The sequence below is a fragment of the Ranitomeya variabilis genome, chromosome 6 (genome assembly GCF_051348905.1).
Source record: "Ranitomeya variabilis isolate aRanVar5 chromosome 6, aRanVar5.hap1, whole genome shotgun sequence".
In the NCBI taxonomy this organism is placed as follows: Eukaryota; Metazoa; Chordata; class Amphibia; order Anura; family Dendrobatidae; genus Ranitomeya; species Ranitomeya variabilis.
In genome coordinates, this window is record NC_135237.1 from 77,335,679 (window position 1) to 77,363,441 (window position 27,763).

General features: G+C 41.6%; 1 protein-coding gene across 1 annotated transcript; it reads right to left on the reverse strand.

The window, feature by feature from the left end:
• Positions 1–9,575: 9,575 nt before the first annotated feature.
• On the reverse strand, positions 9,576–26,353 carry CSRNP1 (cysteine and serine rich nuclear protein 1). The gene is made up of 5 exons (XM_077268680.1): positions 25,933–26,353; positions 16,396–16,579; positions 15,613–15,872; positions 14,618–14,914; positions 9,576–14,316 (listed from the first exon to the last, which is right to left on the reverse strand). The coding sequence occupies exons 2-5, from the start codon at positions 16,553–16,555 to the stop codon at positions 13,318–13,320; spliced, it is 1,716 nt and encodes a 571-aa protein (XP_077124795.1). The 5' UTR covers positions 16,556–16,579; positions 25,933–26,353; the 3' UTR covers positions 9,576–13,317.
• Positions 26,354–27,763: the final 1,410 nt, after the last annotated feature.

Genomic DNA, 27,763 nt, shown 5'->3' on the forward strand with positions numbered 1-27,763 from the left:
CATTGTTCACCTACTTAGAAGACTCTGATTGGGCTACACGCGGCAACCTGTGGTTCTAATCCAGGAAACTTGGACTGCAACCGCCCGGTAAATATCAATATATATAATTCAGAGGTAATTTAGTAACTAATTTCAAACTGGGCTACTCACGGTAGAGTGTATGTTGGGTGACATATGTAAAATATTATTTCTATCAACAAATCTCCCTTGTAATCTACAGCGCAGATATATATATATATTGATTCTTGGTGTTGGTTCACTCCATTTCGGACTTTTTGGTAGTTATGTCCGTTTATCTGCAGCAGTAGGATTACCAGTGTTAATACACTGTGTGCAGCGCCCGCAGTTGTTTTTATAGAATGTTTTTACTTGCCTGTTGTCTCTTGTAGCGAAGAGATCTATGTCGGGCATACCCCATTTTATAGTTATCATCTTGAATATCCGACGATTTAACACCCACTCCCCCTGATGGAGGGTATGACGACTGAGAAAGTCTGCTTTTGCGTTGTCTATCCCTCGGACATGAAGTGCTGATAAGGACAGAAGATGATTTTCGGCTATAGTCAAGATGTTTTCGGTTATAGACATGAGAGTGCCTGATCTCGTTCCGCCTTGATGGTTGACATAAGCCACTGATGTCATGTTGTCTGAGAGTACCCTGGTATGTGTTCCGTGCAACTGTGGGAGGAATTCACATAGGGCATGATAGATGGCTTTTAGTTCTTTTTTATTAGATGAGTCGCCTAATTCCGTAACCGACCACAACCCTTGGACAACCTGGTCCCCCAAGTGTGCCCCCCAACCATGAGGGCTGGCATCCGTAAATATTATGTTTGAGGGTTTAACCTCCCAGGGAACCCCGCTAACTAGATGATCTGGTTGTAGCCACCAGGTTAGGGATTGGATTACGTCATTAGAAAGGGAAATTTTACCGTCTAACCGCCCTTGTAATTTTATCTCCTCATGTAAAATTGTATACTGTAAGCACCTCGAGTGGAACTGGGCCCATGGAACCGCTGGGATACATGACGTGAAGGAGCCAAGCAAGGACATGCCTTCACGGAGGGAAATTATAGATTTATCTAGTATAGACTGAACTTTATTCCTAACTGTTATCTGTTTAGTTTCCGGGAGAAAACATTTTTGACTTACAGAATCTAATATAATTCCCCAAAATACCTGGCGAGTAGTCGGGATTAGCCTAGATTTTTCCCAATTTATTAACCATCCTAAGTCCTGCAAGGATGAAATCATACGACATAATCTTTGCTGACATTGTGAGGGGGATTTTCCCACTACTAGAAGGTCGTCTAGGTATGGGATTATGAGGGTGTCTTTCAATCTTAAATATGACATGACCTCTGACATTAGTTTAGTGAACACCCTTGGAGCAATTGATAGCCCAAAGGGCATTGCCGTATACTGAAAGTGCCGGACACAACCATTCAACACAACCGCTACGCGGAGAAACTGTTGATGTTCTTTAAAGATTGGCAGATGATAATACGCATCTTTCAAGTCCAGAACCGCCATAAAGCAATGGGGAAACAGGAGTTTTACGGTGGATCGAATAGATTCCATTTTAAAGGTTTGATTTTCTAAGAAGGTGTTCAGCTTTTTAAGATTTATGATGGTTCTGAATGATCCATCAGGTTTTGTAATTAGAAATAGCGGGGAATAGAACCCTTTCCCCTGCTGAAGAAATGGAACCTCCACCAAAACTCCTTTGGATAGAAGATTCATTACTTCTTACTGTAATGCTTCCTGTTGAGACTGTGATTTTAAAGAAGTCAATAGAAATGAGTCCGAAGGGACTCGGGCAAACTTTAACTTTAAGCCAGAGGTGACGAGGCTATTTGCCCAAACGTTCAATGTTATTCTTCTCCATTGGTTTGAGAAGGAGGATAATCTACCTCCCACAGGTAGATCTGCCTTAACGGGGCTTGTCTTCAGTTTTAAAAGGGCGCTTCCCAAAGAATGCACCCCTCTGTTTGGTGTCTCTAGGGGTCCAGCGATCTTGGTTTTTAAAATCTTTTCTTTTATTAAATATGGGCTTCCGGAATGCTTTCCTATAGAATGGAAGGTAATTATTATTAGGGAAGCCTTTCTTTCTTTCTCACGCCTTAGTTAATATTTCATCCAGTTTGGTACCAAACCGGTACTCACCCTGACATGGGAGGCCACACAATTTGGACTTCGTCTGGGGATTGCCTTTCCAGCCCTTGAGCCATAGGGCTCTACGTGCCGCATTTGTGAGACCTGCTGATTTGGCCGCCAGGCGTATAGAGTCGGCAGATGAATCCGCCAGGAAAGCTGCAGCTCCTCTAATTAAGGGTATAGAGGACATCAGTTTGTCTCTAGAAAGACCATTTTTAAGTCCTTCCTCCAAGTCACTCAGCCAGACCAACATAGATCTGGCGGTGCAAGTAGCGGAGATAGATGGCCTGAAGGCTCCCGTACACGACTCCCAGGCTCTTTTTAATAGTGAGTCGGCTTTACGGTCTAACGGGTCTTGTAATGAGCCAGAATCCTCCACAGGTAGCAAGGATTTTTTTGATGTGGATGCTACCGCAGCGTCCACTTTGGGTGCTTTTGTCCATGTCGAAAACTCTTCATCATTGAAGGGGTACCGTCTTTTTGAGGACGGAGGCAATCCTCTTTGGCCCTGGCTTTCCCACTCTTTTTTAACTAAAGTTTTTATTGCTGCTATCACCGGAAAAGAAGGCCTTTTCTTTTCCGATAAGCCGGCAAACATAATATCCTGCTGTGTCCTGGGGACTTTAGAATCCTCGATGCCCATCGTATTACACACAGACCTGACAAGGTTGTCAATACTGTCGGTGGGAAAGCATGTATCCTGGTCTTCCTCAGAGGATACATATTCGTGGGAAATATCAGAGTCTGCTTTCTCCACGTCAGAGGATGGATCAGATATAGGGGATTCGTATCCTCTTTTACCCTTGGCACGCGGTTCTTTATCTATACTATGTAAGGCTTGTAACTCCTGTCTGATTAGAAGCCTGATGTCCTCTGATTTAACTGAGGCTTCCTCCCGCAAGGTGGAATCAATACATAACTTACAAAGCCTCTTTTGGTAACTATCCGGGAGGGGCTGGAGACATAATGCACACTGTTTGTGTTTCGTTTTTTCAGTTTTCTTTCCCTAGGGTGTGTAGAAGGAAAAGGGAACACTAGTCAGCCTATGTGGGTAGATGCACACTTACCCCAGTGAAGCCTTGACAGTACCAATTGACGAGGGGGAGACCGAGACAAAGGACCAGCCTGGTCCGACTTTTTCCTTGAGGATCCGCTCTGCTTAGAGCGACTGCTGCTGCCACGAGTACGTGGGGTAGATGCGGCGGTGTCTTCTACAGAAAGCATCGCAGGGATCTGCGATGAATCCATTGTGGACGCCGGGGCGATGCGCCGGCGTCCTTTTCATATGGGGGCCGCCATCTTCTTCCGGTTGAACCCGGAAGTGCTAACCACTTTCGGGTCGCGGCCCTGCATTATGCGCCTGCGCTGCCACCGGAATCAGCGCAGGTGCCGTCTGTCTCCTCCCTCACCCCGGAGGATACCGCAATCCTCCCGGGGAAACAATGGACCTCTACGCTGCCAGAACGCTCCACAAGCGGTCCTCTTGCGCTTGGTCCCGCAGACGATCCCCGGGTGGATTCCCATGAGCCAGAAACTCCCACAGCTCTGGCCTCACGGCGCCTGCCAGCAGAGGGGGGAAGCTGAAAAGGAACCCCCGACGCTGCATCCAGCTCTGGAGCCCTTGCCGTCCTCTCAGGTAAACCGCGCAAGCGGCATCCAGGCTGGGCATCCTCTTCTCCGTGGATTCCCGTAGGAACAGGAAACCAAACTGTGGGAGCGAGGGGGACCGCCCCTTTTATCTCTCCGTAGGGTTTCCTGTTCCTAGGGGCGGATCCCCTCTCTCAGTGGGTGCTGTCGTGGCGAAGAGAAAAATGTGATTTTGTTATTTTCATGAATCAACGTTATACACTTCTGTGATGCATCCGTGGGTTCAAGGTGCTTACCATGCATCTAAATACATTCCTTGAGGGGCCTATTTTCCAAAATGGTGTCACTTGTGCATTTTTTTCACTGTTTAGGCACATCAGGGGCTCTCCAAATGGGACATGACATCCGCTAATGATTCCAAGAAATTTTGCATTCAAAAAGTCAAATGGCTCTCCTTCCCTTCTGAGATCCGCAGTGCACCCAAACAGTGGTTTTCACCCTCATATGGGGTATCGGCGTGCTCAGGAGAAATTGCACAACAAATTGTATGGTGTAATTTTTCCTGTAAACCTCAGGAAAATGCAATATTTTGTGCTGAAAACATTTGCGGGAAATTTTTTTTTAATTTTTTTATTTTTATGGCTCAACGTTATAAACTTCTGTGAAGTACCTGAGGGTTCAGTGTGCTCAACACACATCTACAGGTCCTTCTCAAAAAATTAGCATATAGTGTTAAATTTCATTATTTACCATAATGTAATGATTACAATTAAACTTTCATATATTATAGATTCATTATCCACCAACTGAAATTTGTCAGGTCTTTTATTGTTTTAATACTGATGATTTTGGCATACAACTCCTGATAACCCAAAAAACCTGTCTCAATAAATTAGCATATCAAGAAAAGGTCCTCTAAACGACCTATTACCTAATCTTCTGAATCAACTAATTAACTCTAAACACATGCAAAAGATACCTGAGGCTTTTAAAAACTCCCTGCCTGGTTCATTACTCAAAACCCCCATCATGGGTAAGACTAGCGACCTGACAGATGTCAAGAAGGCCATCATTGAAACCCTCAAGCAAGAGGGTAAGACCCAAAAAGAAATTTCTCAACAAATAGGCTGTTCCCAGAGTGCTGTATCAAGGCACCTCAATGGTAAGTCTGTTGGAAGGAAACAATGTGGCAGAAAACGCTGTACAACGAGAAGAGGTGACCGGACCCTGAGGAAGATTGTGGAGAAGGACCGATTCCAGACCTTGGGGAACCTGAGGAAGCAGTGGACTGAGTCTGGTGTGGAAACATCCAGAGCCACCGTGCATTCCCCAGGTAAAGCCACTTTTGAACCATAAACAGCGGCAGAAGTGCCTGACCTGGGCTACAGAGAAGCAGCACTGGACTGTTGCTAAGTGGTCCCAAGTACTTTTTTCTGATGAAAGCAAATTTTGCATGTCATTCGGAAATCAAGGTGCCAGAGTCTGGAGGAAGACTGGGGAGAAGGAAATGCCAAAATGCCTGAAGTCCAGTGTCAAGTACCCACAGTCAGTGATGGTGTGGGGTGCCATGTCAGCTGCTGGTGTTGGTCCACTGTGTTTCATCAAGGGCAGGGTGAATGCAGCTAGCTATCAGGAGATTTTGGAGCACTTCATGCTTCCATCGGCTGAAATGCTTTATGGAGATGAAGATTTCATTTTTCAGCACGACCTGGCACCTGCTCACAGTGCCAAAACCACTGGTAAATGGTTTACTGACCATGGTATTACTGTGCTCAATTGGCCTGCCAACTCTCCTGACCTGAACCCCATAGAGAATCTGTGGGATATTGTGAAGAGAAAGTTGAGAGACGCAAGACCCAACACTCTGGATGAGCTTAAGGCCGCTATTGAAGCATCCTGGGCCTCCATAACATCTCAGCAGTGTCACAGGCTGATTGCCTCCATGCCACGCCGCATTGAAGCAGTCATTTCTGCCAAAGGATTCCCGACCAAGTATTGAGTGCATAACTGAACATTATTATTTGATGGTTTTTTTGTTTGTTATTAAAAAACACTTTTATTTGATTGGACGGGTGAAATATGCTAATTTATTGAGACAGGTTTTTTGGGTTATCAGGAGTTGTATGCCAAAATCATCAGTATTAAAACAATAAAAGACCTGACAAATTTCAGTTGGTGGATAATGAATCTATACTATATGAAAGTTTAATTGTAATCATTACATTATGGTAAATAATGAAATTTAACACTATATGCTAATTTTTTGAGAAGGACCTGTACATCAGTTCCCTGAGGGGTCTAGTTTCCAAAATGGTGTCACTACTGGGGGATTTTCACTGTTTAGGCACACCAGAGGCTCTACAAACGCAACATGGCGTCCACCAATTGTTCCAGCAAATTTTGCATTCAAAAGGTCAAATGGCGCTCCTTCCCTTTCGAGCTCTGCCGTGCGCCCAAATAGTGGTTTTCTTCCTCATATGGGGTATCGGCATGCTCAGGAGAAATTACACAACAAATTTTGGGGTCCATTTTTTTTCCTGTTACCCTTGTCAAAATAAAAAAAATGGATCTATATTTTTTTGTGAAAAAGTTAAATGCTATTTTTTTTTTTTTTTCCTGTGAAGCTCCTGAAGGGTTAATAAACTTCATTAATGTGGTTTGAGTACCTTGAGGGGTGCAGTTTTTAGAATGGTGTCACTTTTGGGTATCTTCTTTCATATAGACCCCTCAAAGTAACTTCAAATGTGAGGTGGTCCCTAAAAAAATGGTTTTGTAAATTTTGACGGAAAAATGAAAGGGAAAAAAAACAAAAACAAAACGCTGGTCAAATTGTAACCCTTAATGGAATAACTTCCTAACAAAAAAAAAAAAATTTGGCTCCAAAATTGTGGTGATGTAAAGTAGACATGTGGGAAGTGTTATTTATTAACTATTTTGTGTGACATATCTTTGATTTAAGGGCATGAAAATTCAAAGTTTAAAAATTCCAAAATTTTCTAAATTTTCCCAAAATTTCCGTCTTTTTTTTTTTTTTTTTTTTTAAACAAATAAACACAAGTCATACGAATTAAATTTTACCACTATCATTAAAGTACAATATGTCACAAAAAAAAAAAAAATATAACAACAATCTCAATCACCGGGATCCATTGAAGCGTTCCAGAGTTATTACCTTATAAGGTGACAGTGGTCAGAATTGCAAAATTTGGCCCAGTCATTAACGTGCAAAACCACCCTCAGGGTAAGGCCGGGATCACACATACGCGAGATACGGCCGAGTCTCGCAGATGAAAACCCAGCTCTGGTGCCGGCACTCCAGAGCGGAGCGTGCAGCCGCACAGCAATACATGGAGCTGCACGCTCCGCTCTGGAGTGCCGGCGCCAGAGCTGGGTTTTCACCAGCGAGACTCGGCCGTATCTCGCATATGTGTGATCCCGGCCTTAAAGTGAACCTGTCAGCAGGATTATGCTTAGTAACCTACAGTGTCAGGTAGGTGCAGCTATACTGGTTAAAATGATACCTTGTTTGATGAAATCTGACTTGTGATTGTTGTTTAATCTTTATTTGTAGCTTTCAGTTAATGATATGCTCGTGTTCTAGGCTGTGGGCGGGGCTTCATGTGGAGCTCTGCTTAGATATTCATCTGTATGGCTGATGACAGGTCACTAATCCCTTACTGACCTGCCCCCTATATTACATACTGCATATCTTATTGTTTGAAAAAAATTAAAAATAACATTCATCATGCAGGCGGCAGCACCTGCGCTGTAGCATGATACCATCTGGAACATCCATATTTTCATTTGATTGTGATATAAAATTTACTGAGAAAAAAAAAAAATTCTTAATCAAAATGGCGCCAGCTGCCCAGTAGCATAATTCAGAACACGATAGATGCTACTGTGCAGGCGCCGCCACCATTTTGCTAGAGAAAAAAATGTGGCTATATGGCGCCAGTCCGAATGATGCTATTGCCGGCGCCAGTATGATTAAGATAAAAAAATTAAAATTCAAATGTAAGAAATTTACACCACAAAATCAAAGGAAAATATGGATATGATAGATCGTATCATGCTACAGAGCAGGCGTTGCAGTCTGCATGATGAATGTAATTTTTTTCCAAACCATAATTCTGTGCAGTATGTAAAATAGGGTGAAGGTCAGTGACCTGTCAGAAGCCATAAATGATGAATATGTAAGCAGAGCGCCACATGAAGCCACCCCAGAGCATGAGCATATAATTACCTGAAATCTACAAATAAAGATTACACAACAACCACAAGACTGATTTCATCCACCCAGGTATCATTTTAATCAGTATAACTGAGCCAAGCTGACACTGTCTGTAGGTTACTGTGCACAATACTGCCAACAGGTTCACTTTCACGGTTTACAACAGTAATTTTGACCAGGGGTACCCAAACTTTTACATACCACTGTAATAGAAAAAATAACTAAAAAAATGTTGCCTTCAGGTATTCTCTCCAGGCAATAATACGGTGCCTCATGGAGGTATTATTTGGCACCATGTACAGTGCCTAGATCTACACATATCGCTCAGCTGCAATTTTTTTTTCCTACAATCCCCTGGAAAGACAGCAAAATTGTAAAATTGAGTCCAAGTACTAGTGATTATTCTCCCAATACTCCAGTACTACATATTGTTAATGAAGACTTCAACACTACATCTCAGTCGCAGGTGTATATTATCAGGGTTTCCGGATTACATTGATTAAAAGAAATAGCTTACTTCAAAAATACTTGTAAGTGCAGGTAAAGCCCATATTAGATTTCCGAGAGTAGGAAATGCTGTGAGACGGAGTCAGACTTTGAAGCTAGTGGTTGATACACTCTGGGGAAAAGTGAGGAAGTGCTCTCTTACATTAAATGCTCAGAAAACCCATGAAGAGCTAATGGTTAAGCAATTCTTGAGGAAAGCATACAAAACGAGCAGAGTACGCTAAAATGAGAGCACATTGTGATTAATGCTCCTCACCCTTGTGTGACACTTTCCATTCTATATACAGGAAAAGTGACTGATAAAAGGGTTCTCTACCCTGCCAGCGATAACGTTAAAAGGACAAATGTCGTTCATACAATGATTTGTAGGATATCATCCTCAGTCATGTGGTTCAGGAAAGATGTGATCACTTCAGTCTTCTAGCATCAGCCCTTGGCTATCACCGGGGGGGGTATCATTGCTACTGTATAAAGCAGAGGTGCGCAAGCTTGATTTCGGGTACATTCATTGTTTGGCAGATCCCAGTGGTCGAACCCCCAGCGATCAGAAACTTGTCTCCTATCCTTTGGATAGGGAATAAGCCAGTATCCCACACTGGGCACAGCTCCTGTATAATGTTTTCTGGTTTTATGTAACTCGTGTTTAATCATTGTATAATTATATCTGCAACTTTACAATTAAGTTTTATTTCCTCACCATTTTTAAAGACTTTTGAGCAGTTCTCTTTCAACACACCAATTAAAAGGATTTGCTCTTCTCAGTTTTGGACAATATATACATTGCACAGTTATGTGGATGGGCTCATATAAGAGTTTGACTAATGCCATGTGCAAAGAAAGGAAAATGTAGGACCGAGAAACCTAACTTCAGCAGAAAAACGGCACAAGTTTGTGTATGAAGTGCACAAAATGCACTAAACAAATTGAGCATAATTTGAACCAGTTTACAAAACTTCGTATAGATGCTAAATAAATTTCGACCACATGCGACAAATTACTTCTGTTCCCAAAACTAAAACCATGGAAGAAACTGCATGCTCGTAATATATTAAAGGGAGATTTAATAGTGATTCAGTCTCAGGACACAATGTAATTTTTAGATTTTTATTTAAAGTGTAATGGATATTTTCTTCATATTGCTTTAATGAAATGACAGACAGCAGTTGCAGAAATTCTTTGCTTAGAAAAACCAAAACAAAATATTTACAAAAAAAAATAAAAAATAAAATGGCAAAATGTTTAGCAATTGTGAGGGATTCCAGAAAGATCATTACAAGCCATGTCAATAAATACCCAAGACAAATCAGACATAAGACATTCTTACATGAATGAAAAAAATAAAATAAAAAGTAATACAATCTGAAGGGTTTTTGGCACAAAAATTAAATGCATACGTTATGAAGGCAGGAAATGTCATTTACCTTAAATTAATCAATCAATCTGTTCTAAAAAGAAAAATAAACGTAGGAATGTTGTAACATGGTGTTAGTGCCAATAAATAAAAAAAAAAAAAAAAAAAAAAAGTACCAGAGTATTGCCAGCATTTTCAAACACAAAACACTCAGATTTTAATGCTGCCGGGACCAGTCTATCATGTACAAGGTCTCCAAATTTACTGGGAATGTTTGTTACTTGAAATAAGAGAAAATGGATGCATAAGAAATAGCGGTGGATATCAGGTGCGTCCTTCCAAGTACGTCCCCATTGGATTATCCCTTCTAGTTTGGCATGGTAGCTGAAAGCATAAATACTAAGGGCAGAATCAGACGGCCGTATAATTCAGAGCAAGATCAGATGCAGTGCCCGGACTGGCCGGTGGCTCTTCTGGCCTGAGTGTGACAGCGGCATAGAAATAAATGAAGCATTCACACTCAGGTGGGGAGAGCGGCCCGCCAGTCCATGTACTGAGTTCTGATCTCTCTCAAATTTATATAAAGAAAAAAAAAAAAATAGCGAAAGCAGCAACAGGCAGACCGTGTATCTGGGTGCCGTGCCTCCAAGGCAACAACCATACCTCAGTACACAAGACAAAAAAAAAAAAAAAAAAATCAGATTGCACTTTCCTCAATGTTTCAGCTCACAACTCCAATTATTTTCTCATGCAGATTCGGCATGTGAAAACCATTGCAGCATGCTGCGATTGCACCCAAGAATCAGATCGCACACACCCCAAAAGTCTATGAGTTTGTGTGAAACACCGACGCCAGCAGCAGGGGAGATGGAGAAATTACTTTCTCTGTCTCCTCCGCAGCTGTGCTCTGATCTGGTCATGCTGGAGGATCAGAGCACTGACACTCGGCTCACAATGAGGCTGAGCAGGAGCCTGATTAGTATATCGCATCGGATGCCCTCGCTAATGGGACCCTGTCCTAAGCCTAAAAATGAGGGGAAAATAAAAATTCACTAAAAGGAGTGTTTCTCTTTTTTTAGCCTAGATCTGGTATACTTGGAAATGCAGACCTAAAATACTGATGAAAACACCAAAGAAATTACTAGATGGGTAGGTTTGCAAAACTTTCAGCCTACAAAACAGCTGCTTCTGCTCATATAAAAAGGTGTATGCCAGGTACGGTGTTTACAGGCACAGTTATCAATTCTTTGCTCTGCAGACTTAATATGCAATCACAAATTTAACCATAAAATGGAATTCGCCTTTTGGCTACAAATTAAGTAATGTTAACGCAAGCCAGCATTATTCCTTCCAGTAAGTGAATATTGCTGCACTGATCAGACGACAGACACTCCAATCAGAAACACATTAAAGACATATGAAATAACACCGGCATACAAAAGTAGAGCTGGCAAAGGCACTTGTGTGTATCGCTAGAATGAGAATTATGCCTAAATAAGATTTCAAGAGTGCAACGCACATAAACGACACCCTAAAGTTTATTTAATACACAGGATTGGAGGGTGTAAATGTGTCATAAGTCAATATATCCACTGGACATAGGCATAATAAAAGCCACCATGTATTATGGCACATTTGCTTCGGTAATTAAATAAACCTTAGTACATGCATGGTAAACCTTTGGCACACAGCTTAGACCACGAGATGGATTGCAATTAATGTTTCTTTTACCACTTTAGCCATTGAGGAACCAAGAATGGTTTATTAATTGGCATGGACAAAAATTTCTGCACATTTAACACTATCAGGAGGGGCTATTTTGGGATGCCATTTACATCCGAAATTTTTTTTTTTTAGGTAGAGCAAAATTCTGACAGTCCCATACAAAGACATCCAGCTAGAATTTGTTCAAAGCGTGTCACTTTCAAAGTTTGTCCTGTCAAGCAGGACAGTTTTCACAGTAGCCAATGAGGTCACACACAAACAGAAAACTTCACAAATAAAATCAGAAATATATCAAAAAATAAAAAATAATTGGACGGGTAGAGTAGTAGGCTGGTACTGGAAAGGCAGTTTAGATACTTTCTTCATAATGGTAATGGGTAACCTTTTGGTAGAACAGCAAAAAAAATAAAATAAAATAATGGTCTTGGTCTCTGGCATTAATAACAAAGTTTTATAATTTAGAGAAAATATATAAAAACATAATTTTCATCTTATTAGACACCATAAATGTTCATTTTCATTAAACACTATCAATTAAATATTTGCATTTTATTTTAAAGCTTAAATAGTGTCAATTTTCAGTTAAATACGTGTGGATTGAAGAAAAGAAATCCATAAAAAGATATTCACTGTGTTTTTAAAGGTCGTAAAGCAATAAATAATCTATTTTGTATTACATATACATAAATTTTCTTAAAGAAATTTAATATAAATAGCCGGGACCAATAATTACGGGGGAATATAGAACCCATCCATCTAGGCTTTCTAGTAAGCAGATGGAAAGAAACATTATCTTTGCTCATGCTGTTCTGGCTCCATGTAGCTTTAGTTATATTGCAATGGTTCCGCACCACGTTCAGCTGAAAATTGGGGTGCATTCAGCTGCTTAGGATCTTATGGCCAAATCCCCAAATTTAGCAAATAAATATGAAATAACTTATAGAAAGATTAAATAATGTAAAATTATGGCTTGCGAAAGGAGCACAGATGGGACATCTGAAGGGAAATTCTAAATTCAAATATAGAAAATGCTGTACTTCCCCAAAAACGTCCTTGTGCTTTTTTTGTCTTTAAAACATTGCCAGTGATATATAGAATTAATGGAGACTGCTGCTGTAATATTGCACAATAGGGGAAGAAAATGAATGAAATATTTAACTTATTGTACAGACGTTAGGAAAAAAAAAAAAAGTCTATAAATATGCAGATATATTATGGAAAAAAATATGATTGTACTCATAATACATCTGAGGTATTTCCAATTTAAATAAAACTCATGCTAGTTCAAGCTTCAGTCTCATTCCTGGAATTCGCAATAAATTAAACAGCTCTGTATAAAGTATGCGGTTTTCATTTATCCTCTTTTTTTGTAAACCCGAGTAGTGCACACTACCTCTGCAAATATTTTTACAATAAATACATGAATAGAGTTTCTTAAAAGCATTGAACACAATTTCTATGGGCACACTTGTTTACCCATTCCTAAAATAGTTTTTTTTGTTTTTTTTTCACAGTTCCACAAATTTAAGAATTTTTCTCCAAACTCTATGGACAAGTCTTTTACAAAATGATTTTTTTTTTTTGTTCAAACACACAAAGTAAACAGATTGCAGTGACAGTGTTCCAAAAAGGCATTTTTTTTTTCCTTTCTCCATAAAAAGACCAAAATAGAGTTATCCATGTAAAATCGACATAGAAACATTCCTTAATGTATTCACTGTTCCTGCAAATAATCCACAGCTTGGATTTTCCCCATTTATGCTACGAGGGATTCAAAAGGAGATGGCGATTTTAAGGCATCCTCTAAAAATTGATTGTCATTACAAGATTCTGAAGAACTAATTAAAGATTCCAAGAAGCTGGCAGTAGTATCCGCAGACGATGTAAATCCAGGAAGAAGAGTCACCGGACACTGCTGAGAACACAAGTTTTCAAATTCATTCAAGGAATTGTAAAGAGGTCCAAAATTATACTCTGTTTCATCAGAGATATCAAAGGCTTCCGAGGAAAGGCTGATATCCATATAATTTTTTAAAAGTGGCTCTCCTTGTGCCACGGTAGAATCAGTAGAGATGGCCACAGATATCTCATTGTCAGTAAAGCAATCTGCGCCTTGGTTTGCATTTTCATCTACGCACTTTGAAATGTTCGATAAAGAGTTGGTGTACAAACCACCATCTGATTTTTCGGAGCTGTAGAGAGATTCGTAAACCTTATCGCAGAAGAAATCCGTAGTATGAAAGAAACTCAAGTTGTCCTGGCAGTCACTGCTATTCTCCTCATACTCCGAATCATTGAAATGAAGAATCCTAGCCAGATAGTCTTCTTCAAAATCTGGCTGGGACTTATCAGAAGATGCAAGTTCAAAAGGACTTTCTGAGCTTTCGCTCTGCCCAGAGGATGATGAGCTGTCCGTTGTGTCACTGCTGCAACTGTTTTCACCAGCTGGCTCCAAGTCAGTGTTGAAATGATAGGGAGTAGTGGATGAGGTGGTGCTAGTAGTGGTGGGAGCAGTCCTTTCTTCATCCTCACTAGACTCCATAGAGGAGCACCCAAAGGGGTCCAACCTTTCGCTGCATGACAATTCAGACTGGTCATCTCCATCGTCATTATTTTGACTTTTTTCCTCAAGCTCAAGTTTCATGACCGTATGGATGAAATGGGTCTGTACCCTGGATGAATTGAATTCTACTCTTCCATTTCGATTTCCACATCCATCCTTAGTACATCCACATGGGAAAGTTGAATGATCTCTCTAAAAGAGAACAGAAACATAATATTAATCAACGTTTTTGTGTACCGTATAACAATCTTCGAAAATCCTTCTATAATGAGAGGCAAATCTAATTCTGTTACAGGGTTGTTATAGTGTTACTGCGGAGAATTGAATAGTCCCAAGACTTAAAAAAAAAAAAAAGGGTTCAGCTAGTGGCTATGGTGTTGAAACAAAGATAGTTTTGTATATCTAGAGCTGATGCAGAAGGAAATAGGACTCAAGTATTAAAAAGGGAGGGTAAGAACATTTCTGAGGAGCCATCACAAAAACTGATACAAACCTGACACTTGATGCCTGCTAAGGTGCAACTGCAGGTCTCTGGCTCGCAGAAGTCCTGGCAATCGCAGCCACATTGTTCTCTTGACTTCCGAATTTCATTAAGTTCACGTTTTTCACTTTTGTCAATCTTCTTCACACCTTTGCGCTTGAGCAATGCCCGTCGTTTCTTGGCAGAGTACACTAATGGATTGAAGCCATCTTCAATTTCTGCATTGGTCATGTCAATGTCTTCATCACAGATGTCATCTATGCTGAGGTTATTAGCCTTTTCTGACTCTATTGTACCATTCTTTGTAAACTAAAAGCAAAGAAAAAAAATAAATACAATTAAGAACATTGAAATATTATATATGTTATAGGAACATAGGAGCAAAAATGCCTAGTCTAGAAAAAATAAAATTATAATTGGGCATTTTAAAGGGTTTGCCTAGGATCTTTGAAATTTGCCCAACAGCGGGACACTTAAAGGGTTGTCTGACCTTAGAGTAAATGGAGACTTGTAACCTATGTGACTGAAGACTTGTAAATTCTCACATTAAGTGCACTGTGAGGATTCTCCGGTGTTGGGAGCATTGGGCACATGACCACAAGTATGTGATTTGCATACATGCAGTCACGTACCAACTAGATGGGTGCAGCCTCGCTCATTACAAGTGTATGGAGCACGGCAAGACTGTCTAGTTGGAATGTTACTGGTAGTATGCAAATCACGTAACCACCCTCTCCTTGCACCAGAAAATCCCCACAGTGCACACAATGTGAGGATTCACAAGTCGGCAGGAACCAGCCTGTATACCAACAAACAATGCAGCTAGGATGTATAACAAGTGACTGACTGCAGTGGTCACTGCTGCTGGACCAGAGACTATCAGAGGTAATTGATCAGCTAATAACTTACATTACTTAACAGCTACAATTTGTTTTTTGCCACATGCAGAGACAAAACAAAACAAAACTACTATACTATTAAAATATATTTTTAAATAGTAAACCTACCATATTCTTTAAAGCCAAGAGCTTTTTTTCTTTTAAACATTCCATGAGTTTTTCCCTACGCCGTATCAACTGTTCCCTGGAAAACTCTTCCAATGTGAATTGTTGGCTGTAGCTGTGTTTTTGCCTCATGCCCAGAGTGCATCCGCCCCGACTTGGCACGCTTGTGAAACCTTGGCATCGTTGGAAATAGAAGACAATCACCCGATCAAAATGAACCTGGTTCTTCTTAGCCCTTTTTGCAGTCTTTAAGATGGATATTGCTGTAAACAAAATAACATCCATCAATACATGAAAAAGGATCCACACATTTTACTGACAACTTTATTGCACGCCTGTTGAATATGAAAATGTGGATTTTCAGGAAACACAGAGCCAAAGCAGCTTTGTCTGTCCCCAAAACGGAAAATACACAACTGTAAACATTAGACCGAAGGAGAGAGCCTCAAGAATAAAAGTTGAGCGATCGCTCTCGAGGGATAAACTGTATATACATGACTTGAACGCACTGAGCTTACAGATTTAAGCCAAAGAGGAAAGGTCTCAGTGTTTACTCAGGTGGTGAAGAGTTGACATCTTCACTGCTGCTTTTACGGAAACTATGCAGATTATTTAAAGCCCAGTTTACTGTGATACAGCACAACAGCTGGGATACGAGGAGCGAGCGGCCGAGTCTAAGAAAATCCTGGCCACTATCCATTAGCTTTGTATGCTTAGGAGCTGCACATAAGAACATAAAAAGTCATAGTGAGGATGAGCGAAGAGGGGAATATCCAGTCCACTTACGCGTGAAGTCGCTCAGAAGCGGCCTGGGGCTGCTGTTAAACTCGTCATCAGACTCCCCTCCAGAAGAAGAGGTCGCCGACGATGACGGGGATGAAGACGAAGACGAGTATGTGAAGTCATCTTCCAATGCTTCATATTTGCGTTTCAGTATCCCACTCATGGCTATTGTGTAGGTTTCACAGTCCTGTGAAAGAAAGAGAAAAATAAAAGGTTACTTTACAAATCACGTTTTATATTGTTTGCAGCCAATGAGGGTGTTGTACAAAATAAAATACTGGATGGAAGGTTGAAAGCAAATCTGTCATTAAAAAGTAATGAATAATCACTGCAACTAATGTGAAGTCAAGCATAATTAACAGATCCTCCTCGTAAGGAAAGGCAACCGGTCCCTAGAACATACAGGAAAAATCATGCTGGACGATAATAATGCAGCAACTGCTTCCTGTCACATCCCATTCAGCTTGAGTGAGCTCATTTACCAAGAGGAGGAAAGGAAGAGAGAAAAAAAAAATGCCTAGCTCTTCAGAGAATACTTCTCGCATGATTTGCATGCTGCACCTCCCCAGGGAAACACAGACAGAGCATCTTATTAAATGAAAAACTGAAACAAAAACACATCAATTGCACAAAATTGCAGCCCATTTTTTTCCCCCCCTCTCCCTTTCCTCCTACTTCCTCTGTTGGATTTTTTGCAGCCTCCGGACATATCAGTGAAAACAGATTTCAGACAAGGACATTTTGTGTTTCAGGTCTCAGTATGCACTTGGCTAATTCTACGGGCAACCTGTTAACCTCATAAATGCCAATGTAATGAGTGGGCTTGCTGGCATATACCGTAAATGACGCCTCTACACGGTTGATCATTGTGTATTGCACTGTTGCCTGCATTAGTCTCTGCCTCGAAGGGCTTGAGTAATCCCGGTGAATAGAAGCGCTGTGCTTGATCACGATGTTATCGCACGCACATAAGGTATCAGTTTAATATTAGCAGTATGTAGGAGGGAACGAGCAGCAGACATCACGGATTCACGGCACAGGCATTATTCGGAAAGATGACTCAGGGTGACTCAGTAGTCTGCCTCTGTGTTTACTGATGGACGTGACAACAGCGTAGGAACTGCGAAGGGGAAGCGCCAGGAAACTTTTTTTTATCTCTTTACTAGCATACCGACGTCAGTTTTGAGAGTGACTGGTCATGACGAGAGCTTACTGCAATGCCTCAATGGAAGATTGCAGCAGGCTGACCTTATGAAATTGTGCGTTTTCTCGAGTTTAACTAGAAGTACAGCGCTGTCAAAGAGGTAAAAGCCAGAACAAAGCTAATTATTCCCGCTTTTCTGTAATCCAATCATTATTCATATGGACATCCCTTAGTACAACAAAATATTAATACTACTGACCCCCAACACGAGTTTCCTTACATCCCTTGCAGATAAAATTCTGCACAATAAGCCACCATCAGGGAGTATAGGGAACCCGGTGAAGAGGACATTCCCAGGAGACACTTTGGATGTCCATTAGTCATTCATGGGCCAATATAAGGGCAGCAAATAATATCGGCATCAGCAAACGGAAACTTTAACCTAGCCAAGTGCACTGGGCAGGTGATTAAAGCTAAATGAGTGCTATATTTGCAGAGTGGGGAAGCAGTGCGCTAGTTAATTATTTACAACCTTGTTATGCGATACTCTAGCCATGGCCCTGGTGTATCATTTAATGTACAGCATGCGGACACTGTGTGTAGGGCTAACCATTCATTTTCCTTAATGCAATTGTCCAGTACAACTGTATATGTCCATGTTCCTGTTGCTTTCTTTCGGTACTTTGTATCACAGTGGAAGGATTGTAACATGCAAGGTATTAGCATTACTAGGCAATAAGCAACTAATGTCCAGTGTTCTGGCAAAAAACGCTTCAGCAGTTCACACAAAGAGTGTAAACCCTACATATCCCTCCTTGCACTTGTGTTGACACAGGCCAAGGTTCAAGAGTTCATACCCAGGCATTTATAGACCTGTAAGCAGAGAATCCTCACATTGCATGAATTGCCAGCACCGTACGTACAACCATCACCAGCCAACAGGGACCCACACACTTATGACACCGCTCATCAAGAGGGGTTCTTTGTGCCACTTGCTTGAGCTTCTTTTTCTTTTTAAACCTAAGTTCTCTAATCGTCAAAAAAAAAAAAAAAAAAACACCACACAAATCTTACTGTGCACTCAGAACAGTTTAGACAAATCTGTGATAGATGCTGACCCGAGATCAGCCTTCTAGGTGGCCTCTGCACATGGGACAGACAACATTTCTCAGCTGTATCACAGGCGAGGAACAAAATGATGTACAAAGGTTATAAATATGATGAAAAATATAAAAGGTTGATGTTGCAGCATTTTACACCCCAGGAAGGCTGCCCTTAATTCTAGAAATGTAGTCTTTTGTACAACTTTCTATTCTTAGAGGATAGAAAATACATTCTCTAAGAAACAGCGGAGGAAATTCCTAGTACTTTTCTTGTTGCTAGGAAGGTCGGATTACAATTACATGTTCTTCCACAGAACACATTAGCCAAGTTTCCTACATATCTACCAAGCCTTGTATTGAAACATGCCTCACTCCTGTATTCCACCATTGTTACGCAGGTGTTGCACTCAGCAGCCAGAAAACGCTGGTGGTGGTGGAGTTTGGGAGGGATCTTCCCTGTGGGAGTTGCAATGGTGCTGTACTTACAGGGTTTCCCCAGGAATAGATATAACTTCTAGGAAATAGATGAGCTGCAGTATATTCACTTTTTCTTAAAGAGGGAAGTTTCTTTTATTTATTTATTTTTGTTTACCAAAGTAGTAAAATTCCAAGAATACAAAGGGAACCCCACAACGTTCTCCCACAGCGGTCAGGTCTTTACAGTTGACCTCACAAATTCTCCAAACGTATAGTAAGCGCAGCCTTGGGTTTCTGAAATTCTGCAATTGTTTTCCCGCTGAATTATGTAAAGTCAATTGCTGCCAGATGTTTTATGAAGTGGCTCTAGACTGCACTAGAAAGTACACAGTGTTAAGCGGATTTACTAGCAGGGCTGGTACAAAGAGACCGCGGTGCTAAACTGTCAGGGAGCCAGTAGCAAAGTGTCACCCAAGCTTTTGTGTCAAGGGGTCACATGAGGACATTGGGACCTAAAGAAACATGGATTTCAGATCCTTTCACAACAACAAATGCATGCTGTCCTGCAAAAATATATTTACATAGTGCACTATATGCACACAGCAGTGCTCAATATTTACACAGTGTACGGTACCAGGTAAAAGTGAGGAGCACACAGTGTTACAATGTGACCATCAGGGCCATCCCTGAAGCATAAAAGAACGGTTCATCCAGAAGAACCACGAGTCACTGGCACCCTATAAAGAATAAATAGTCAAAGGGACTATCACATCTACAACTCCTCCAAACAGAATAATCACAATAAGCAGCTACATGATAGGGCTTATCTCAAAGAAACCATAGAATTGGATAGGAATTATACGGAATTACCAATGTAGCCCCCTCTCTATACACAATAGATATCTGTCACCTGAATGATGGCTTTATGAGAAATAGATAGATATATTTACATATTAAAAACTAAAGAACCTAAAAGATTCCCTTCCTAAATATCATGAGCTCCATTGTCATGTAATTCAGGTGTCATACTCCAGGTATGAGTCCAGCAGGGCTGGAGTCAGACTAAATTTCTGATTCAAAGGTCTGTATTTTCGCCCAGACTTCTTTCTAAATGACATTTTCAAAAATTCTAAACTTTTCTTACATTTCTATGAAAATGTAAACATGCACTCAAATTTCCTAAGCAAAATTGATAATATTCTAGAAGCACGGCTTCTGTGATGGCACTAGCTCTCAAAATGGTTTAATTTCAGCTCTCAACTTATGGGCAAAACAGATAATTGCCACTTCCACTTGAGCTGGATTCTTCATATAGAATTAATTGTCAAGAGCCACAATGTATCATATATGTCACACGAGGGCAGAGGCATTTCTTGTACCGTGTAGCACAGGCACACAAATGTTCATACAGTCATACAAGGAATAGATACAGTTACATGAACCACTAGATGAAGTAAAAAAAAATATATATATATATATATATGTACACACATACTTTTGAAATAGCTCTGCAGAGGATGGGGGGGGGGGGGGGTATTTTTAATCAGCATGTGCTAAGTCCAACATTCAGCGCCATACAAGAAGAACTATTTTATTTCAGGTTATTAAAAAAAAATAATAATCTGCCTCACTTGCTGCTGCCAAAAAAGACATTCTGTTCTTGGCTCAACCATCTTACTCATCTATTTTACTAAAAACAGCTTTTTAAACAAGTACAAGAGTCGATGGACCAAAACCGCAGGAATTCTTGTCTGGCACCACCACTCCCACTGAGCTTTAAAGGTGCAGGGCCAGGAAAATGAAATTTAAATAAAAAAATAATACATGGAGCAGATGATCTGTAAGGGGACACACTTGCTCTACAAACACTACAGCTGAATATTGTGTAAATAGTCACTGACTCAAAATAAAAACATCCAAATCTATGCCAAAGGAAACAATCCATAAGGAGGCCTCTGCTGGAGACCACCCCTGCCCCATGTTCCTGTGTCATAATCTTCCTAGTAATGGGTGTGATCAAGTAAATAGTAAGGAAGGGAATGTATGATTCCGCTCCCTTGCTCTCACCCTTGCTTTGGGTATTATCCATGTATGTAGGAATTTCAGGAATGAAGGAGCCTCCGCGATACAGCATGGTAAACACGGAGGAACGGAACGGGCCAAGGCAATTTGCACTTTGGGAAATCTGAGCACAGTTTATATATCTGTTCATAGTGTTGGGAGTCTTTTTCCTGTGTTTGCCCTGAAGCAGCTCAGCTCAAAGGTCATCCTGGAAGTACAAGTCATATCTAGAGTGCAATTTGCAATGTATATACTAAGCTAAACACCGGTGACTACCAGAAACATGATCATGCCAGGAAAATATGCAAATTGCCTCTTCTGAGAAAAAGAGGACTTAACTCTATAGCGCCACCTGTTGGAAGTAGCGATCCTACAAGTCACAATCAACCCTTTAACGAGTCGTGCAATATGACTTAGGCCGGCGTCACACTGGCGTATTGCATCCGATGCAAGATCATCAGATGCGATATGCTAATGACACTCGGCTCCTGCTCGCAATCTTCGATTCTCTCGCACAGGGAGGATCGGAGCACAGCTGCGGAGGAGGCGGAGAAATGAATTTCTCCATCTCCTCCATTGTTGGGGTCCGCTTATAACGCACAGCACTCGGATGATATCCAAGTGATGTGCGCTGTCTCACTCGCACCCATAGGCTTATATGGGTGCGAGTGAGCCGAGAGTTTTCCTCGGTCCGAGACAATCGCAGCATGCTGCGATTGTCTCGGACTGAGGAAAACGGCCGACAAAAAGTCGGCTGGTGGGAGCTGCCCCATAGCTGAACATTGGTCCGAGTGCAATGCGATTTTTTATCGCATTGCACTCGGCCGTTTAAAACGCCAGTGTGACGCCGGCCTTAGGATAAAAGCCAAATCAGTATCTCAATTCACAGACACGGTGTTTCGGGCTGTTGGCCCTCGTCAGTGCGAAGCATGAGAACTGATTTGGCTAGGTAAAATAATATTTTACTTTATAATAATATTCTTGCCAGGAAAAATAAGAGTAAAAACTTAAATTAATTTCTCACATTTGGAAACCCCTTTTTTGGATTGTCAAGCCTAAAACTACAAGGTTGTAGAACCTAGCTTATAAAAATCTCCTTATGCGGACTTGGCACTCTGAACAATGAGAAACTTTACTCTTTAGATGCCGCTAGAGGCCTCTCACTCAGCTAAATCAGAATCGGTTTTCCAGCTTTGCCCTGATGAGGGGCAAACACTCCAAAACATGGAAATGTAAATGGAGTTTCTGGTTTTACTTGTTATCCTAACTCACATGGCAAGTCTCCATAAAGGGTCAGTAATGACTTTTAGGATTGCTACCCCCAATAGGTGGCACTAGAGGTCCTTTCCTCTTCCTCTCTGATGAGGTCATTTGCACAGGTTGGTTAGGCTTAGGCAGTGCACATCCTGACCTGCCTGCCCACCTCAATATGCACACACTCAATGGTGCATGCATATGTCCTTAGGTGGGAAAGATAAGCAACCTGCAGGCAGGCACAGCGAGAACAAAATGATCAGGCATATTGAATTTCACTACATCTGCCATCAGGAGAGAGTCCGGACACCCCGATAGGAATTAGATGGTCAGCTGGGCCCAACTTTAATATTATGGCCATACTCTGTCACTTAAAAAGCCGGAAGATGGCCAATATGACCACCATATAGCCAAGAGGTTTGCCACTCAGGACATTTATTTATCAGGACAATCAATGGAAAATGTCCCCAGTTTTCATAATGCTGCACAACTAGGCAGATTTTCCCTTTCAGGAATCTCAGAAAGCTGGGTGATAATCTACACTGACAATAGAAGAGGGTTATTTGCATGTCAACTCGAGAAAATGCCATATATACTTAAATACTTTTACTTTATTATGCTTACAAAAATAAATACTTGTCTATTAAACCCTGTGGAAATACGTATGAGCGTGTGGAGCATCTCTGAAAGCCAGACACCTGTTTAAAGACCATAAAAGCCACGTGCAGAACTTGCAGGGCAGTAGTCACTGGATCATTCAGATGCAAATCCAGGGGAAGGATTAGAAAATGTGGTAGAACAGGATCTGCTTGTTATGACAGCTAACTCCAGGTTCACGCGTACAACAAGCATATTCCCAGATTATCTAATGGCAAACATACAGCAACAGCCATAAAAGACCACCGGACCGTATATATACACACACACACGCTTCATAGGCTATTTATTGTCATTATGCAGAGGCTGGAACATCCTAGAGGTCTCCATGAAAGGCGGTTATGTAATAAGGGGTTTTGCAAGTATCAAAATTGCCTTTCTGCAGAAGGAACTCGCTTAGTATATTTGTGTTTGTAGGGCAATGGCGTTGTGCCGAATTAAGGCATTTTTCATAAAATTGTTTTACCCCAAGTTTATCTGAAGGACTGGAAAAAGGACAGATAAACAGAAAAAAAAAACACTAAATATTGTATATAAATATATTTTTTCCTGCACCAAAAAAAAAAAAAAAAAAAATGTCGATGTTAGACTGGCCTTCTAAGTAGGATCGAGCATCACTGGTCTGCACAGCGTAGTATTTGGTCCTAGCACCTGATCGCAGCATAAGGCCCGGCCAGGGTCACACACGCTGTTTGTGGCATGTTTACCATCTGTGGTTTTTCCATAAAACTCTGATCACACCCAGAAGGGAAGAGGAGATATAAAGAAAGCTTGTGTGTGGTTTTAATTTACAGATAGATCTATAAACCAACCTGCAGCCCAGAAAACAAAAAAACAAAAAAAACAAAAAATGTTTTCTCCTTGCAAAATAAGTCATTCAGACCAAGGCTGGTGCAAAACAGGGGAAAAAATATGACATTTCACAACTTGTATTAAATTGAAAAATAAATAAAAATCACTTTCCATCCTGTGAACACCTGTGCAGTCACCAGGAAAAAAAAAAATCAATGGCAAAGTCTCAGATCCAATGAATTACAGGTCTGTAGGAATAAAGCACATCAGCCTGCACTCAATGGTATTAATCCAAATCCCACTGGGCGACCCGAAATCCCAGCAGCTTGTCTGGCTGGATATGAGAAATCAGTGACATAACGGAGGACACGGCTTGTTGTAGGCACTGTATCTAACACAAGAACATTATTTACCTACGCCTGAAAGAGGAGACCCCCAGGGATAGCACATAAGATGGGGTTCCCCACCGGTGAGGATGACCCTGGTTTATGGGGCACCTGTGAATCCCGAGTGCACAATACCTCCACTCAGCGCAGATCGGAGAATTTTCCCACACAATACAATATAATAGGAAAAGGCGGAGGAGGAGGGGGAACCTCGGAGTAGGAAGGTGGAGAGGCGTTCTTGGAAAGACGAAATTCCATCCCTTCCAAGGATATGCATTAAAGTCACATCGTCCAACACAATGAAGGCAGATGTCCTGGGAACATGTTCAATCGGCTGCTGCCCACAAATGGGGGGCGGATAGCGGAGCCAAATATGGCCACGGACTGGGGAACCCTGCAAGTGATCAAACCATCCACTGCACAGCGCTGTGGCCTATGTGGGAGCTACAGTATATACATAAAATCATCATTAGAACCGGGAATCATTGGTCGCAAGCCAATAGGACTTTTCCCTTTCAGTGGATTGGAAACAAAAGTCACCAGATTGTTAGAATGTGATTGTGGAAAATTCTCTGTGGTGTACATCTAACAAAATAGCCATTAAAGGGGAGGGACACCCCTGAGATTTTATTATTTTGTTACTAAAGGGGTTGTCCAACTTGTTGGGGATATATAGATAGATAGATAGATAGATAGATAGATAGATAGATAGATAGATAGATAGATAGATAGATAGATAGATATATACACACACATATAATGTATGTTGCCCCAACAAGTTGGGCAACCCATTTAATAACAGAAAATAAATAAAATTGCTTATAGTTTGAGCAGAAATAAAGCCGTGACCTCTAATTCCGCATATCCGGCTCCATTCCTCAGTTACCTGTCTCAGGGGGTCTCCTGCCTCCTCTCCCACCACAGTCACACTATGTCTGACTGTACATCCAACTTAAAGACTGAGGAAGGGGGGGGGGAAGTTCCAAGAAACTTTTTTTTTTTTCAAAAGGGAGGGAAAATTCCACAGCCATCTGAGGTCCCTTCCTTCCAATGTGAGTCACCGGCGGCCCATGACGTCACTGCTCTCCCAATTGCCACACAGCAGCCCAGTGACGTCACCGGGCTCCCTCCTCAGTCAGCGGGGGGCGCCAAAAAAACTGTGTGGTGACGCCACCGGCGATGCGACCCCGACCCGCTGCGACATTCTTCCCAGACGAGACAGTAGCAGCGACTTATCCGCGACGTCCACACTCACTACACATAATACGGGACACGATGAGAGAAAACAACGAAGTTTTTTTTCCCACCAAAAAAACAAAACAAAAAAAAAACACCCACAAAACTCATTCATGCTAGGACTACAAAAATAAAAGAGGACGCGTTTTCTACGTCACACACATGCAGTAGCGGCGCATTATACACAGGGAGGACAAGTGCCAACTAATGCCGCTCACACCCGGGTAACCGTATAGCAACTACAGAACACGGACGTGACACGAGCGGCGCCATCACCCGCATCCACCGACACCACGGGACGAGCGGGGACCGGCCGCAATGCCACGTGTGGCCAGCAGAGGGCGCGCCGCGCTCACTCTCCAGCGACCAGACAAAGTAACAATCACCAGAGAACCCGCTCCAAGCTGCACCGAGCAGACGGGCAATGGCGACCCCGCAGCCGCTGCACTGTGGCAGCTCCCATGTAATGCCCCTGCGGGCAGTCACTCACCGTGGCCGTCCTCCTCCGGTGTCAGGCAGCGGGTACTAGATGCAGCGGGCGAGAGCAGCTCTCATAGTCCGGAGAGCGCAGCGAGTGCTGTCTGTGGCAGCTCCTCCTGCTCTGACTCCGCTCAGTAGAAGCACAGCCTTTTTCGTCAGTGGAAAACTCCTGTGCTGGTGACGCAGGCGGTGACAGGGAGGCAGCCAGCCAGCCCAGAGCCTGCCCTCCGCCTCCTTCCTCCGCTTCCTGCCCTGCTGTGTGTGCGCCTCCGCCTGTGTCAGCAGCACATCCCCTGCCCGCCGCCCTGTGTGCAGCAGCGGCGGCCTCCTCCTCCTCCTCCTCCTCACAGGACCGCCATGGAAATGAGTGCACGACGCCTGGGCCGGGGGTGATGTCTGCTCCCTGCTGTGTCACACTGCCTGCTGCTGCTGCACAGAGGCACTGTATACACTCTATCTATATACACCCATGGAAAATATGTATCTTCATACTCCCACATATGACAAAAATGTGTGTGTGTGTGTATATATATATATACACATATACACACGCACCCATTCATAAACGTGTATGTATGTATACATGTATACATTTTTCTAATATATATGTGTATGTATGGGTGTGGAGATATATATGTATACTGTATAGATATATACACATATATATATATATTATATTTATATTGAGAAATGCTCCTAGCATGGTTGCAGAGCATCCATGGTTATTACAGAAACCCTCTACTATGCAGAGCGCTGGTTAAAAGAGGACCGGACTAAATCAGATGCAGAACATACAGAATATAGTTCTCCTATGTGATGTGTCGGATGTTACAGCCTGTCTCCCTCCATTTTGGGTCAAAATGTTACATGGGCTAATTAAAATCTCTGTTTTTTTTATCATCTGATTTTACAGTGATGCTCTCCATTTTTGGGGGGGACTTACATACAAATTGCAACCAACACCAAGAAGGAAAAAAGGTTGCGGAGTCCTAGAGTCATAGAATGGATAGACACGTTATTGATCTGCAAATTATGAAAAAAAATAATCAAAGCATCTCAATTTATTGAGTCTTGAGTACGAGCGCCACAGGCACGTTATAAATAGGAGCTGCCCACTCATCTATCAGTTGATAACTGAAAGTTTTCTTTTGCCGAGCTGCCAACTCTGTGACATTCTTTAGAAAAAAAAAAGGGCAAACTATTAAATTTGTGCAAATTAGATTAAAATTCAGACAGTTTTTTGATGCATTGTAAAACAACAAACTTTTCAAGCATAAACTGCTTCAGGAAACACTGCCTTTTTGGGGACGGTGGGTCAGAAGAGCTTTGGAAGAATTTTTGGAGGGGCTGAAGTTGTTCTTTGCAGGCCTTTGGTTTGGAGCAGATTCCATCAGGATCTGCTTTAAAGAAGTGACATGCTCTTTTTTTCTCAGTCAAGTGTTTTTCAAAATCTCTTCCGGAAAAAAGGAATGCTAAAAAAACTCATATGAACAGCAAAGTGGTTTTCTCATAGAAATGAATATGAAGCATCTTGCGCATGAAAAAACACCTTAAAAATTGCTATAAAAACTATTGAAAGTCTCTTCCAATTAACTTCAATGTCATTCCACTTTGCTTATACGTTCATTTTTTTGTATGTTTTCTCCCTCTTCAGATTTTGAAAAATGAAATTTACCCCGGTATATTTAGTCAAACAATTAATTACGGTAACTTACCCTTAATTTGACGGTTGGAGCTGCTTCTCTTTGGTGCAGCTGTGATGTTAGGTGATACTAATCATGTTGCTTCTCACAGCTGCTTTTTCAGGGGTGGCATGAAGATCACAGGGGGGAACAGAAATC

Bases quoted from the DNA above. Each gene is read 5' to 3' on its own strand.
- CSRNP1 (XM_077268680.1), bottom strand. From the start codon at position 16,555: ATGAGTGGGATACTGAAACGCAAATATGAAGCATTGGAAGATGACTTC. The intron at 15,873-16,395 runs GTAAGTGGACTG...TTTTGTTTACAG, and splicing joins GCTTCTGAGCGACTTCACGC to CAATATCCATCTTAAAGACT. The intron at 14,915-15,612 runs GTAGGTTTACTA...CTTTGCTTTTAG, and splicing joins TCTTGGCTTTAAAGAATATG to TTTACAAAGAATGGTACAAT.